At 38.0% G+C, this 16,624-nt stretch overlaps 1 protein-coding gene across 2 annotated transcripts in view; it reads left to right on the forward strand.

Annotated features, from left to right (window-relative positions):
- The window catches only part of SLC25A13 (solute carrier family 25 member 13), a 103,623-nt gene that overhangs the window by 11,565 nt on the left and 75,434 nt on the right, over nt 1–16,624 (forward strand). For both annotated transcript variants that reach the window (XM_054058138.1, XM_054058137.1), the window contains one exon: nt 13,772–13,825. In XM_054058138.1, coding sequence (XP_053914113.1) covers nt 13,772–13,825 — 54 coding nt within the window. The remainder of the gene's footprint in view (nt 1–13,771; nt 13,826–16,624) is intronic.

Genomic DNA, 16,624 nt, shown 5'->3' on the forward strand with positions numbered 1-16,624 from the left:
GATTGCAGTGAATAGGACAGATAACTGCTCTTGAAACTTAATTTTTGCTCCACAAACTGTCCTTTTGACAGGTGAAGACTTAAAAGACACATTAGTGCTGCTTAAATAGTTACCACTTTTCTTTGATTGAAAATAGGTGCAAATAGTGAAAAAAAGGTGTTAAAACTGCATCTCATCACATTCTGCAGGATTAATTAAATTTGATTTAGTGTGGAGAGAAACACACAGACATGTCTTAAATCAGATGTGTAGGATCACCTTTTTTGTGAAGTGCAGTGCTTCACAGAAAGCAGATGCAGGCTGTTGTGCTCCAGTACCTCTCTCCGGTATCTGGGACAGGAATGTCTGACAGCAAAACAGACGAATCAGGGAGGCAAATCATTAATGAGATTTTGTGAATTGAAGAAGAGTCTTTTAGAAACTGACCTTTTTAAAGCACGTTAAATGCCTTTTGACCAGCATATCTTGTTTTCTAAAAGCTACCAGAATATAGATTGAATTGACCTAAGTTTTGGTTAAGCCAGCAATGATAATCCTAGAGTTGTAATTACCTGTAGTACTATCGTTAGTCTGTATTGAGATTAACCACAAATAATGTAGCTGGAACTTGATTATGTCTTCTCTTCAAAACAGAAGTGTTAAGAAAGTAGCTTTACTTGAGGGGTATTAGCCTGTAGTTTTTATTTTGTTCCCCAATCTTCAGTTTCCTCCATAAGTGAATCCCATATGAAGATAACATACCTTCAAACTCTTAAACTCTAGTTTTTAAAAAATTCTCATCAGTATAAAAATTTTAAGGCTTTTAAAGGCTATTTTTCCAATTTTACTTATCAGAGCAGTAATACATATGCTTTTTACAACTATGATTTTTATGTCCTTGATGATTAGGGCAATCCAAGAACTGCAAGGAGCAACCTTAGTTCCAAAGCTAGAATATGGAAGAAGGTGTTGTGTGACTCAATGATCATAGTTATTAGCCAACCTTATAAATAGATAGAAGCAGACTTTTTTTTTCCCCTCCCCCTTCAGATGCCTTTGCATAATCAGTGTTCTGCAGTTTTAAAACCTTAGCTGTTGAACTAAACAGCTGTTAAGCAAATTTAAAACATAAGATTTCTGCGCAGTTGTGGAACAGCACACGTAAGGAAACGCAGAGGATCAAAGTCTGAATTTTTCTGATGGAGCTAAATGAATTTTTCTTAAAACTTTAGGAAAAGTATGAGGATAATGATTTGATGTGTTTGAATTCATTTGTTGTTTCCCCAACAGAGATTATTCATTCTCTCTCTATTTGTGACACTGTAATCTTGTTTATTACTTTCTTTGTAATTGAAATTGATTTACTGGAATTGAGATTGTGGTGTAAAATGCCATTGACCACAGATTTTTCCACCTTCATGCACAATTTTGTATTTCTTTTCACATATTTCAGTTTCTGCAGGTGACTACTATCTCATCTGTATTCACTGAAGATTTAAAAATGTTCTTTCTTGGAGCCAAGCTTCATTTCTATCTGAAAGGATAAGTTTAAACTTATCAGGAAATAGAAGGTTCAAAGAAAGTTCCCTGGCAGGTTGGAGTCTTTTTTTTTTAGTGTTGGCTTTGCACGGAGATGAGGAGAGAACAACAACCACGCTTGCTGTTCTTTGTTTTTCTTTTGTTGTTGTGTACTGGAAAAATGTCTGTAGATTTCAGAATATGGAGTAATAGAAGGGCACATGTTTTCCTACCTTCTTCCTGATAGTGTTTGCGTACTGCCTAAAAGTGCACTTAGTCAACAGGGGAGGATGCTTTCACAAGGATGATCCTGAGCCAAATGCCAATCATCCAGCTGGTAGGAGGAAGAGATTCTAATTGTTTTCATATTTAAGTTGCTGTTTCTTATCCCAACTTCCCCAAAATCTCTCAGTCAATAGAACTGTCACTTGTTCGTGGTTTTGGTTTTTTGGCTCAGTCAATTCATATTTAATTCTAGGAAGTTAGCAGATGTGCCCACTTAATCTAAGTAAATTAGAGTAGTTTTTTTTTTTTTAAGGAACAGATTAGAGCCAATTATTCAGTGTTGGAGTAGCTTGAGCAGCATCTGACTACATCTTTCATCAAAGACTGATATCAAAATGCTGATAACATCTCCAAAACATAGAAGGTAGTCAGCAGGATGATGGCACAAAGATTCTATGTCAGCACACCTAACTCTTTTTTGGAGGTCTGTGTTCAAACATGTGTACACAGGGCTGAGAAATGAGATCTCATGCCTTATTGCTTCTTCCTACTTTTGTGTGTTTGTGGTGTTGCTTTGCATTTTTTTTGCGGTTCCGTTATGCCAGGTGCCCACTGCAGCTTCCTAGTTGAGTCTGCAGTTTGGTGTGCCATGTTAGGGTGTGAGAGAGACACTAAGGTGTTGTCCTGTCTCAGTAGCAGGGTGAGAGGCTCCCTCCTTAAAGGACTTGGTTGAAAGGTATGTTCTGCAGTAGCAGTGAACTATTTTCATCTGTCCTTTGTTACGTGACTTTCCTGTCACATCCATGTATTGGATCACCTGATGCATAGTTCTGATTTTAGGATAGAAGAAAAGAGGTCTGAAAATTAGTATTACTGAACAAACAGCAGGCTGCTCATTATTATTATCATCTTTCTGTGCCTTGGAAATATGACCTATTTCCACTCTTCCCTGGGTGCTCGGCTACTAAAACCTCTTGGTCACGTATTTTATTATTGTAGGTCTTTATCGTGTTTGACAACTACTGTTTGATGGAACATCACTGATTTAACAGATCTTTGGCAGAAGAAACCTTTAAGTGAGGCACTGAGTATGAAAAGCCATTAGAAAAAACACAGTATGTAAAAATACTATGTCTGACTGATTCCTGCTCACAGCCCATTGTGCAGCCTGAATCTGACTAGAGAAATCTTCACGTGTTTAGGGGAAGAAATTTTTGAATAATTTCACATTTCCATTAAAATAGTTTTTGTCACTGACATCAAGTCAGCCTTCCTCCTTCCTGTCACTTCACCTGTCTAATGCTGCTTGCCATTGTGTGTCAGTCTAACTGGAAACTACTTTGTAAAGATCATGAATTAGTCCTGTGTTGATGCTGTTCAAAAGGAAGAAAAACATGGCAACAACAAACTTTCTACAATTGCTTTTACTCTGTTTGCACGCCCAAATCAGCTACTTGGACTGCGTCTTTTCTTTCAAGACTGACTGGTGTGAAGCAGTGGTTTCAGTCTTTTCTGCGTTGTGAACATTGTATGACGAAAATTTTAGGCTTCTCTTCTCACAGTAAAGAAGATGATGGTGACTGTAAACCTCTTGCAATTTGCTTTTAGTGTTCTGTTACATATAACCTATAGGTTCAGTATCTCAGTTGTAAGAGTAGCCCAAACCAGAATATGTGATTTTTCAAGTGTGTAAACTTTCAAGACAAATACTGTATAATTAAAATTGAACTTTATATTTCCTTATTCTGTGTGCAATTGACAAGCTAAGGATAGTAAACCAGCATTTTCCTTTTTTTCTTGTGGATAAGTGGGGAGGAAAGCAGGGAAAGAGACTGAACTCTTCAAAGTGGCAGAAGTAGCTTAGCAAAGTGTGCACAAAAAGACTGTCAAATACACTGTTTTCCTGCAGTGTTTTTAGGAGGTTTTATACAGAATTTGTGTCCACAATTCTTTTGTGGCTTTGAAAGCCTGAGGGTACTTTGTGTTGTATATGACCTACAGTTTGATTAAAAATAGGGATAGATAATGAAGATTAGTGTGAGGTCTCCTGGCTTTTCTGTCCACTGATTGAAGGCTTCTTGGACTGGCACAGGTTGTGAAAGCTGTTAGGAGTAACCACTGACTGATCACCATTCATTTTCATGAGGCAAAGCGTTAATTTTTTTGCGTTTCTAAGGGCTGGATCAACTGGTCAGAAAGTCAGTTTTGGTATTTTACTGCATTTTTGACAGTTGATGACAAAAAGGGAACTACATTGTCACCCAGTACCGGTAGCATACTGTGAGACTGCAGACATTGTGTTCTGAGTTTGCTGGGTGAAGTCAGGGTGCTGAACAGCAACCCAAGTGTCCAAGGAGTGAAATGGAAGAACTCTTGCTTAATGAGACATTGAGAGAATAGTGCTACAATTTCTGTAGTATCTTAAACTCTATTCTGTACTTGGTTAACGTAGCAATTTATATTTTAGTTTAAATGCAGTGCCCCAAAAGAAAACTGAAATCCTTTTCTTCGCAAATAAAAATGATTTAATTATGTTTCCTCTCTGCTGAACATGCCTGCCTTAAAGTAATCTTAGCATTTAAAAAAAAAAAAAATCCTATCTTTACATCAGAATGCTTAGTTTGATGTCATCATCATTTCCTCTGCAACCAGATGATCTCATAAAACTATTCTGAAGACTATGCAGCAGAAGTGAATTTAGTGGAACAGTTATTGCTTTATGCAAATATAGAGTAAAATAGGCTCACAGATAAGAAGCCATAATTATTCAAGCTAAAATCTAATTAAATTAATTTCTAATTAAAATGTATTAAAATGCTGGTAATGTTTCTGCAGTTTCTTAAGGAGATGAGAAGTTTTAATTGTTGTCAGATATCTTACAACTTCTGCAAATTATGGAGAGTTATTGTGAACGCTTTTAACAATTTTGACTGAGTTGCAGCAAGTCAGTGGCAGATGGACTTTTAGTATTACAGTCACTGCCTTACATAAATGATTTAATTCTTTGGATTATTTGATAGTCCCGCATGAAATTGGACATTATTTCCAGGTACCATCTTTGATAGCTTCAACTTTCTGATCCTTAGCTAGAAATGAAGGTCACATACCCACAGTGGACTGTGGTGACTGTGTAGTCTGCTAATATTAAGGACCAAGCATTTGTTTATTGTTCATGCTCAAGATAGGAATTGTAAAAAGAAAATGTTCAATTGCCTTTATTTTGTAATTGCCTTGTCTTCAGGGAGATGATCTAATAGTTTAAGACTGAAGCCCATATGATAGGAATTGGACAAACGGTGACACTGTTCCTTGCAGGCAAAAGAGGAAGTGTTTGCAAACTCATCTTTTGGCATGTGTATTTTGAGATTACAGGTAAAAAGCTGCGAGGGGGAGAGATGTATTTTGTTATTTTAAAGTCCAGGTTTTCCATAGCCAAAGGCTGACTAGCATTTTTATGTGGGACAGGTGGATAGTTACTATGACTCGTTCAGTTGTCACAGAGCACATTCCCCATGACTCAATACTCCGCTTTGTTGATTGCTGTACAGAAAAAAAAAAAAAAACAGAAAAAGAACTGATGGTTTTTTTTTTCTTGTTGTTTGAAGTAGCACAGTGTTACTATTGGGCCAAGTATGTGGTGGAATGCTGCTGTTATTTTTGCTAGCTATGAGGAAGGGTTCCTGACTGCAGGACTCTTGAGCTTCATCATTTATAGACCTTAATAAGTTTGCTTTTGTGTGTGATGCTGTTTTCATTATGCAGTTGTCTTTTGTTCTTTTTAAGGTTGTAGAGTTGGATCCATGCACACACAGGTATTCATGCCCACTCCCACACCCTCCCTAGTTCTCTGAGCTGGTGAAGTGTAGCATTTTGAATAGAATTGAATAGATGGATTTGATTATAAATCGGATCTTGAAAAGTGAACGTATGTGTTCAAAGAAGAAAACACAACACCGAAACAAATTACATTTACCTGTCAGTTATTCCTACATAATTCCTGTCATGCAATTATGAGTCAAGACATGTAATGTATAGGAACTTTTCTCAAGCACATTTCTTTTACTTGATCATTCATAAGCATGAAGTCACAAATAACAACAGTTACTCTAGCAACAGCTTGAGACAGACCTTTCCACAACTTTATAGGCACTGATTACACATACGTACAATGTGGTTTTTTTTTCCCTTATCACAGAATTGGTAGTTACGTGAGAGCAGATCATTCTGTTACAATACCCCTGTATGGCACTGCTCCACATTTGCTTTCTTCAAAGGACAGTGGGTTTTTAGTGATTGCTGCAAGCAATCCTGCTCACTTGCAGGGGCCTTGTGTCACAGTGCAGCTTTCATTGCATTGGCATTCAGGAGAGAAAATCACGGAGAAACCTTTTGTAACACTGTTCAGGGTGTCTGTTCCTGCCATTGTTTTCTGTCTTCGTTCTGTAATTTATGAAGGTGTCAGATAAAGCATCGTGTGCTTCTCTTTAGGTCACTGTGTGAATTGTGTAGTGTCAGGCACAGTGCAGGGCTCTCAAGAAGTTCCCTGGTGGTGTAGTATCATATCTATTGTTTTGAGTCTTGTTTGTGACTCACCTTGGTAGAAGCACCCGATCATTTAGGCTGTAAAAGCTGCTTTGTACTATGCCAGGGAAAGAGGGAGCATTTAGGTGTTTGGGGCTGGAGCTAGGAGCCAGGTGAAAGCAGGAGTGGTTATCTCCATTGAGTTGTGAGCTATTAAGAACCTTGGGCATCATGAGCATGTGGACCTTGGAGAGTCTTTTTGGTGGTTTATACGTTGTATTCAGTGGTGGCTCTTCCAGAGCTCAGTGGTACTCTGCGCAGCTGTGAGATGATGATTCTTGAAGGTGCTAGCCTGTGAGACCCATGGTGTTAAATGGTCTTCTGTCTTAATTGTGGGTTACTCGTTCCTTAATCCTGGCCCAGGTACGTATTTTAGGCTAATAACACTGTGTGCCAGGTAAAATTTGTGTTGCCCTAGTAGTCTGTCGCTTCTCCCTGAAACCTTTTAAGTGATAATAGGTATGTAATTTACTTCATCTAGGAACTACTTTTGATCTAGCTGTTACTCTGGAGAATTTTTCTGTTCTTTACTGCTTTGGATGAGGTGACCATTTTCCTGCGAGGTGTAAGCCTGAAGTTTAGCTCTAGAAGGTGAATTGCTAGCACTGGGATGGCTGGTTTTGGAAGATGAATGTGAAGCAGCTGACATCTTGAATGTGAGGCAGCTGATGTCTTGAGCCTGTGGTCAGTGCGGTGATTGTACAGTAGCACTGTTCATAGAATCATAGAATCACCAGGTTGGAAAGGACTCACTGGATCATCGAGTCCAACCATTGTACAACCATGTTGTAACAGAACGAGCCCAGGGAGAATCAAAGGCAAAAGTCTATAAAATGTCCTGAGATAGCCACCAAGTATGTTTTAGGAGGTAGACATTTGTAATGCTTAGATCTGACTCCATTTCTGAAAGGTGTGAGAAAGCAAGAGGGAGAACAAAGTAAATGTTAGCATCTATTATCCCATCCATCTATGGTGAGCAGGAGGGGTATATTTTTTAAAAATACCCATGAGTTGATGGAAATGCCATTTTACTATTCTCATTAATAGCTTATTTGTAAATAAACTTTTTTATTGAAGAATCCTTAATATATCTTGTATATAATTATTGCATTTCTTCAAGTGTGTGGTGACCTCTGGTTTGCTGAGATACATTGGGACGTGTTAATGTTACATAATGGCCATAGCAAAGTAGTTTGCTTGTGTGTCTTTTGATTACAGCCCTGAATATCATCGTGAGTAAAGACGTGTTGTTGAGGAGCTGTGAGACAGCAGGGAATATTAATTTGAGGAAGAAAAAGGATTGATGCAGTTGGTGTACTGTAGCACTTTGGTAGATAGGTAAAGAAAGTGGTTGGAGAGGTGAACCTTTTCTGATAGCAATATGAAAAGTGAAAGAGAAATTTCTGGTTTTTCACAGAGTTGGTTTTCAGTTTCAATTTCTTGCTGTAGTGCAGTGCATCATGTTTTGTTGCAAAAATGACAGCAGTTGCATCCTTGTCCTAGTCCAGAGGCTGACTACAAACTAATAGTCCAGTTAGTTCCAAACTGCATCTCCTGTTATGTGCTTAAAGTTTGGAGTGTATTGGAGTATTGGTCACAGCGTGGTGCTTTTTCCTTTTGTTAAGCAATAGAGGTGAGCAATGTCAATGCCTCGTGCTTTTTACCTTAGTATTGGGCTAGTTTTGTGGTTCTTCAGTTTTCCTGGTCTTTAAGTAGGAAAATTGTAGAATTACACAGTCTAAATGTGTTTTTACACTGCATTAATTAGCTATTCTTGGAAATTCTTAAAGCAGCTTTTCTTAAGATTTATGCTACTTACACCTATGTTTCTGTACCTACTTGGATGCATTGGGCAAACTGGACAGGTATTTTCCCGTGTGTATATAATTGATAACTGTGTATTGGTCCCCAATCAATTTGCATGCAAAAATCCTATGGTTTATTGGGAATCTCGTTGTGTGTAAGAACCATCTTATGAACAAGCCAGCTGCATTTGCTATAGGGCTTTGAAAGCAGGATCAAAGCTAGCAAGTAATTGCCCAATAAAGTAGGTCTGTTAGCTTTGATGCACTTGGGGGAAGTGAGCTTCCACTTACTGTGGTGCAGAAGCCGGACTGGGAATTGCCTGGAGATTTATAATTGCGACAAGGTGAAGATGGATGGAGTAGTTTTGCTTGAGGTTTGCTGTGTCTGTTAGGTAGCAAACTTTGTTCTGCTTCACCATTGTGTGTGGTAGACTCATCACAACTGTCTAGTTTCAGTTGTTTATTCTGTAGCTCTGCATCCTGAATCAGCCTGTAGGATCTGAGAAGATAGATTGATTAGTGTTAATAAAATTTCTTTTTCTAAGTTTAGCTGGGTGTTACTAGACAAAGGAATGCAGTAACTGCTATTTAGTGTAGGGTTAAGCTTTTGCAAAATGTAGTTCTAATGTCTGACTCTGAGGATGAGAACTATCTAGAAAATAAATTGGTTTGTCTCAAGGCTGGCAGTGCTCAGACTGATGAGACTGAACATACCTTTTTCAGTAGTTATTAGCTTCTCTTACAGTTCTTCTTACCCTAAGCCTTTGGGTAGGTATACCAATGCCATCTGATTATATTTTCCTAGGACAAGCACTCAGCTTACTGTAAGGGAAATTTGGTGAGAAGATCTTTTTGATCTGCATTCTGTGCCAGCTCTCCTTGCAGTTTTCTGGTTCTCTGTTTGGTGAGCTAGTCCACATCTTGCTTGCAAGCTTCCCGATGAAGCTGAATCCTGCATAGTTTACTTTCCTTTGCAGATCACAGTCAAGTCCTTTTACTTGGATTTTGTTATGCATGACTTAAAGACAGTGCTTTTGTTGAACTGAGAATATGTTGGAACATATTGGGCTAAAGAGAAATGGTTATTGGGGCAGCTGAAACAGGAGACTGTGCACTGGACAGATGTAGATGCACAACACTTGTAACTTAAGGTGCTATGTGCAATGATGGAGAGTAACCAAGGGGAATTTCTACGTTAGAAGAGTGATGGTGAATGGTTATGGTAGTATTAGTGTAAGTAATCACTCTTAGAAAAAGAGTGATTCTCATCTATGTAAGCAAGTTAGTTGTATTAAAATACAAACTGGGGTGTTGTTTTAGCATGATATTTGGACACTACTATTGGATTTCTGGTCTGAATTCAAGCTTGGCCAGTAACGGCACTTTAACTGGTTTCCAATTTTCCAGTCACTCATCTAAACAAGAATGTAAGGCCAAACCCTGGTTTGATCTCCTTTGGAGTTGCACATATTGAGTGTATGTGTATACTTATAGCCAGAAAGAAACATTACAATGATTGAATCTGACCTTTTACATAAACTGGGCCACATGTCTTTGAGTTGTACAGGTGGACTCAATAACTTGTGATGAAACAAAAGAATACCTCTAAAAGACATAAGGTTTCAGTCTTGATTTGAGGTCTTCTAATGGTGCCAAATACATTATGTTCTTTAGCTGTGTTTAAGAATAGACGAACTTTAAAAATAATCTTAATTTCAAGGTGAAGCTACTAGAGTTTGTGATCGCTTGTTAGGCCTTTCATCAAACATCTTCTCTCTATTCCTGCCTGTAGATGGTGTTCTCTAGAATTAAACAGAATGAGGTCACCAGTGCCTGGCAGTGAAGCAGCCCTGCTCTGGTTCTCTGCTTGAAGAAGGGCTGCTCTCCAGCATCTTACCTGCTCAGTGTCAGGAGTTCTTAAACATAGTGTGGTAGGGGAAAAGCATCTTTAGTGCCATCAACTTCCTTCTTCACACATGAGCTGTATTCAGGTTAAACTGTGAGGAAGAAGCAGCATGTATCTTTGGTTCGGACTTGCTGTTGTCTTCATGAACTTTCTGGAATCTTGTAGCAATTTCCAAATGTTACTTGACCCCCATCACTTTTCTACTCCATCCAAATTGTGGCTGCTAAAGTCATCTTTACCATGAAGGTGAGGTCAGACATTTTATATGTCCCATTAAGTTAATGGTATATTGGCATTAATTCTGATTTTCCTGTTGCCTTTTTCCTCTATTGTCCACCCCTGTCAATGTTGTTCTTTACTGAGTAAAGACTGTACTGACAGCCTTTTCCTTCTGCCCTGTGTATGGCAAATATATATCAATATATTATATATCAATAGAGTTGAATTGAAATGTAATATAATTTTCTTAGATTCTCAGTGGATTCTGTTTTCTTGCATTGTTATACAGCAATATTTTTCTGGAAGGAGTCTGTTTGCATTTGTTGTTAAGGGTGGAAGTGAGACTGCAAATGCTTATCACTGTGAATTGAGCATAAGTCAACAAGGAGAAGAGAGCTCTGCTGGAGAAATTAAGATAAAGGTGCAAGGGAGTCTAAGGATATGAACAGCTCCAGTGTGCAGACAAGCCCATATGTTATGTCCCTCACTTGTAGAGCTTTCCCTTTCTCTGTGTACCTTCTGCTTCACTTTGCTGAATATCATGGCTAATGGGAGGGATTTAGCATTTTTAAATTCAGGTCTTATATTGACTGTGCTTGCTGGTTCTTCATATACATTATAATGCACATATAGACATAGTATTTTGGCTAAAACTTTCAAGTATTTAGGAATGAAAATCCCTGCTGACATTTTCCATATGTTCTCCCAGTCTTTTCTGTAACGTCTTGACTTTGTTATAATCCCACACTTCAGTTTCTGTGCTCCCTGTTGTCTCTTGTTTTTTAAAAATAAATGTTATTTATTGGAGAGATTTCTTCACTGAACATTACTTAATAAAAGTTACTTTTTTTTTTTTTTTTGTAATGTGTGTCACAAAGTGTCTCTGTTAAAGAGCAGTAGCAAACATTATTTCCCTCAGGCAACTACAGAGATGTTATGCCTACCAGCTGGGAGCTGGTTTTATCTCAGGCTGGTTTTTGTCTTTATGGTGAGAAAATAAAGTGAAATGAACAAGTCTTTCCAGTAACAAAACACATGGGTCAGAATACATCACCTGAATTGACCGAAGGAGAAGTAGCTTGTGTCTGTCGGTCACTTTTCACCAGGCATGTTATCTGTTGGCTTGCAGCCTTGGCACTGGGTTACTTAGCCCACCTTCAACTGCTAACATCACTGGGAACAATTTTCAGAATGGTATTGAGAGTGATATTTTGACCTTTACCAGAAGAGGAGTCTGCTAGTAACGCCTGTCATCAGGATCAGTTCTTGTGTCCCTGTGTGCAGCTTCAACTTTGCCCACAGCTGGGGATGAATGAAGGGCTGGATTAAATATTTCTGCTCTTAGCACAGGTATTGCTGCAGTAGCGTCGGACCTCATGAAGCTATAACATAGCATAGTAGAGGCTCTTTTCCTTGCTTGGGGTGAAGTCAACCTTTCAAAATGGAGATCGATGGGTGACACTTGAACACACCTGTTACGTGGTGCTAACCATCCCTTTCCTATCCTGTTTTCCTGGGAAGAGTGTGGAAGTAGGCTGTGGGAAAGGCAGGGTAGCTGTGATCTGCTGCTCCTGCTTGGGCTGCTGGTCCACAGTGCTGCTATGCGTTCAATCAACCTGGCCAACTTCAGCCTGCCTTTCAGTGTATGGTTTGAAAGCAACTTGCTGTAAAGAAAAACCAAACAAATCCTCTCTTCCCCCTGCATAATCAAAAGAGGACTGAAAAATGAAAAATGGCAGTTGGGCTGTGATCACGTTTTGTCTCCCAAGTTTCCCAAGATAGTTAACGTCAGTGAAACCAAAGGAAAATGAGTGGGAGTTGCATGTAGCCTTTTCCTTTGTTCTTTTCATCCCTGGTTTCTTCAGGCTTAGATTTCTGGCACAGTATAAAATTTAAAGTCTAAGGCAGATTAAGTTTGATACTGATTATATTTTAATGGATACAGATGTTTGAAGTGTCTTTTGTTTGTCTGTATAGTGGCAAGATTCTGTATTGCAACAATGTAGAAATGTCAGGGGTTTCTTTCTTTCCTCTAAGTTCCCAGTTACTCTGGAGTACCAGGTTGACAAATGGGGTTAAAACTTTGCTTACTACACAGTGATTACATTTAGGACAGCTTGTACTTTAGAAAATGCATGTTTAGATTCCTAGCTTCACAGTTACACTTTGATTTTTTGCAACTGCCTCCACATGGATTTCTGTGCAAACAGAACTGGGACTCCAGCTATGGACTCTGTCACTTGAGTCTTGGTATAACTTTGGGTGTGGCTTTCCCTTTTAAAAAACCTCTAAAATTTTATAACAAACCTTATTCATACACTTTTCTTTAAATACTTTGGATTTTTTTTCTTTTAGTTTTTTAAATTACCCATTTAGGGTGAGGAAAAACTTGCTAAAGAGTCTTAGTTAAACTCAAACTCCTACCATTTTCGGCAGTAGTCTAGTGCACTACTAGAAATGCAGTTGGAGTCATATTCACCTTTATGGTCTGCCTGTGCTCTGGAGAGTCAAGAAAGCAGATAGTTGTGTTTTATTGATAATGTTCTGATAATTAATTCTTAGGTAAGAGTAAGATTTTGTCTTACCTTTCGGCTGTTTATTTCCCATTACAGCCACGTTTACTTCCAAAGTATTTTTTTTTAATGAGAAATAGGTTGACGTGCTAAATTGACTTATCAGATGATGGTTATGTCGGTAAGCAAGATGTTATCAAAGTATCCTGAAGAAAGAAAAGGAAACTATAGCAGGCACAAGCTGAGGGGATGAATCTACTGCCAAAAGCAGTAAATGGATGGCATGGTATGTCAACAAGGAAAATACTGACAGGCTTACTCTGTATTGGGTATAGAATCTTTTTTCATTCATGTTTTGGGGAAAAAAACCCATGTAATTACTTTGGATTGATGATGATAAATGTAACTTATATTTTATTTGGAGCTAGCTAGCTCTCTCATCTGTAGAAAAATCTAGATACTGTGCTTTCTGAATTTACCTCGTCAGAAAGGTCTGCGCTGTAAGTTTATATAGTTGAAAACATTGGAAGTAGGAGGTAGGAGTACCGGTAAGCCCAATAATTACATTGTAATTCAACCTTTTATGGAGTTGTTTTCTTGGACAAGTTTGTATGTGAGTACTTATTCTGTCGGTTGGGGACTGCATATGGTGCTCTGAAATCCTTAGATGAAAGATGCTAGAAGTATAAAAATCTATATGGTAAAGATGGTATAATGCTGAATCCCAGCAGAGAGGCATGTTGAAAATATTTGATACTTGGATATCTTTATGACTTGTTAATGTGTGCTTGTTTAAGAATTGCAGGGTTGTGCAAGGGAAGCGGTTAGAACAAAAAATGGTGAATAACTTTGTGTGAATGTGACATGAGTAAAATAAGCATGGCCAGCTAAAGCAGTACCTAATTTATCTTAAGTGAACATTTATTTTCATCAGTTGTTCTGTTGTTTGAAGTATTCCTTCTAAATGACACTTTGACATCTTTTGTATAAATTATGCATATTAATGGAATTGTATTTACTTGTAGGTGGCTCTAACCAAGAGAGCTGATCCAGCTGAGTTGAAAACAATATTTTTGAAGGTATGTATAAAGTAAATATTTTACTCTTTCTGCTCTAATTTTTCATATCTTTTGCTCCTTTATTGCAGCATACAACTCTTGATGGTTTTTCCAACCATTAATCATTCACTGTATTATTACCATGTTAGACTTAAATACCATTATCAGAATTGAACAATGCTCACCAAGAAGTCAGATACATTCCTGAGTGATTATTGTATTGACTCAGAAGAAGTATTACTATCTTCGAAAAAATCCACATTATTCAGAGAATGGGGTGGGAGTTTCAGTATTGTTCCTGCACATGGTAAAATGTTCCTATAGACACTTTGCTGTTAGACCATTTGGTAAACTTTCTTCTCCCACTCTTCTTGCTTCTTTCCTTCAAGATTCTCTCTTTTTCTCTAATTTTTAGAAGTGTGAGGAAGCTTGTCCTGAGAAGTGGTAGCCGTACTTACTATTTAACTAAAATTCCTGTGTTTGCCTGCTGTAGAAGAGTGCAAGCAATGAATTGTCTGTGTACTTGTATACTTGAGAGCAGTGTGCTTTAGTGTTTTGCTGGAATATGGCTTTCTTTCACTCATTTCCTAAATTTAAGTAATTATTCCTAACCTTCATAAGATTTATTAGTACAGCATCTGTATTGGTTTGATAGTCTGGTATGAAAAATGAGGATAGAAATCTGCTGGTCTGGTGAATATATGCAAGATAGATGCCGCATTGCTACAGGGAGCTGTTGTATCTGACTTATTTTTGTAAGGGATTGAGTGCCTAAGAGAGCTCATACCTCTCCCAAGTTCCTCCCTCCACCTTCTCTCTCTCCACTGTCATGCCTCACACAGCATGCACTTCTTAGCATGTTTTCCATTGTCCCTTTTGAGCTATTATTAACAATATGTGTAGGTGTCACTATGTATATTGCCAGTATTTATAGTTTTGTCATATACTGTCAGTATTTATAGCTCTGAAATCAGATTTTCAGTTGAGAAAGCCAAGATTTAACTTATTAAGTCCTGGAACTTGTATCTGTCAGGAGTGCAAAAAGACTCTTGAGAAAGAATGAGATAATGGGATTTTCAGAGGCAAATGCTTGAAAAGCAGGAGCAAGGCAGTAGAAAAGGCAGACAGGGAGTAGACTGTTGACCCAAGAAGGTGGTAGCATTAGGGAAGAGAATAAATGTGGTAGAGAGAAGTGTGGTCCCTTCAGCACTATGAGGTGCTCATTTGTGGGAGAGGGGTGTTGGCTGGTTTGGTGAGAACAGTGTGAAAGTTATTTCCTACCTGTCCATGGGTATTCATCTCTCTTGAGTTTCTGGGGGTGGTAGCTTCCTCAGCTTTAAGGTTTGGTGGATGGAATGGCTTGTCATTGAGAACACTAAATACCACCTCCAGCTCCTTTTTCTTCCTTTTCTGCTTCCCCTTCCACTAAAAGAAGGGGTCTCAGTAAGCAGAATAATGAAGTATGAGCTAAGTATTTTTTTCAGTGTCATACAGAAATTCTTGTGCTGCTCACTGAGAAGGAAAAAGGATGACTGAATATGGTGTGTTGTTTTGTGCTCTAGAGATAAGCGATGGCCAGAGCATTAATTAAGCTGTTTCAGATGATTGTAAGTGGTGAGGCCAATACAGTTGCTTCTGTGGACTGTAGGATCTTCACTTACAAAATAACTTGACAATCATTCTTTCTACTGAATTAAGAATTAAAAAAAAAAAAATACAATTCCCAGGTAGGTTTGATACCCACTGTGCAGAAATAAATATGAAGCTATCTGTTTAAATAGAGTTGATTACAATCAACTTTTAGCATTTTCAATACATCAAACCCCCAATAAAATGTTGGCAAATCTTTTTAAAATGGAGTTGAACTAGTTAATACCTGACTATCTAAAAGGTATGGAAATAAGTTACCCAAAAGCCATTAAGTACTATTGTATAATATCGAATTCTCTGTGGGTATAATTGACAAAGTGGGGAAAAATACAATTGTAAAGAACCATTTTTTTAATGTCTCTCCTCCAAAACCAATGGAATTGATGTTTTTCTCTTTTTGTTATGATAATTTCCAAGAGTAACTCTACTTTTTCTAAGTCTTCTTCCATAACCCCTAAGAGATTAGATTTTAGTCAAAGTGATCAAGCTGACATTTTCCAAGGTCATTTTCTATATGTAGTATAGAGTACGTGATTAGATTTCAAATACACTTGAGTAAATCACGGTGACAGGAAAACAGGGGGACACTGAAACTTTGTGCTGTTTTCTGTTATTGAGTGCCCTAGCAGGGGGTTAGCTTGGAAGAGAAAAATGAAATACAGAAGCATAGGCTGACTTATTTGATTTGTTTCTCAATAGCAGCTGTGTTAAAAGTTTCCAAGGCTGGGATTCAGAAAGATTCTGTCTTCCTGCAAATGATTACATTGAAATCAATTGATCTGCTAGTTCTTATAAAAGTATACAATTGAAAATTCTGTGCCAGTGTATCAAGTAGAAAGCTTGCGTTACGAACAGTGTCTATCGAAACATGAATCCTTGAATACTAACCAATATATAGATGCCAAAGCAAGTTATGTTTTGTTTGGGTTTGCTCTTTTGAAACCTTGTTTCTTGAAGATGTTGCTGTACCTGAAGACTGTATTTATATAGCACTAGTAGAAAATAATCTACTTACCACTACACTTTGGCATCCCTCTGGGAGTTATATGCCTACAGCAGGTATAACAGTATCTGCAGGCACCAGTGTGGCTCTGTGAAATGAAAACTGGCAGTTCCTTTCCCTTAGCAGAGCCGTAGCAATGTAAAACAAAACATGTGTCTTTGAAGTAC

Source organism: Cuculus canorus, chromosome 2, assembly GCF_017976375.1.
Source record: "Cuculus canorus isolate bCucCan1 chromosome 2, bCucCan1.pri, whole genome shotgun sequence".
NCBI classification, from domain to species: domain Eukaryota; kingdom Metazoa; phylum Chordata; class Aves; order Cuculiformes; family Cuculidae; genus Cuculus; species Cuculus canorus.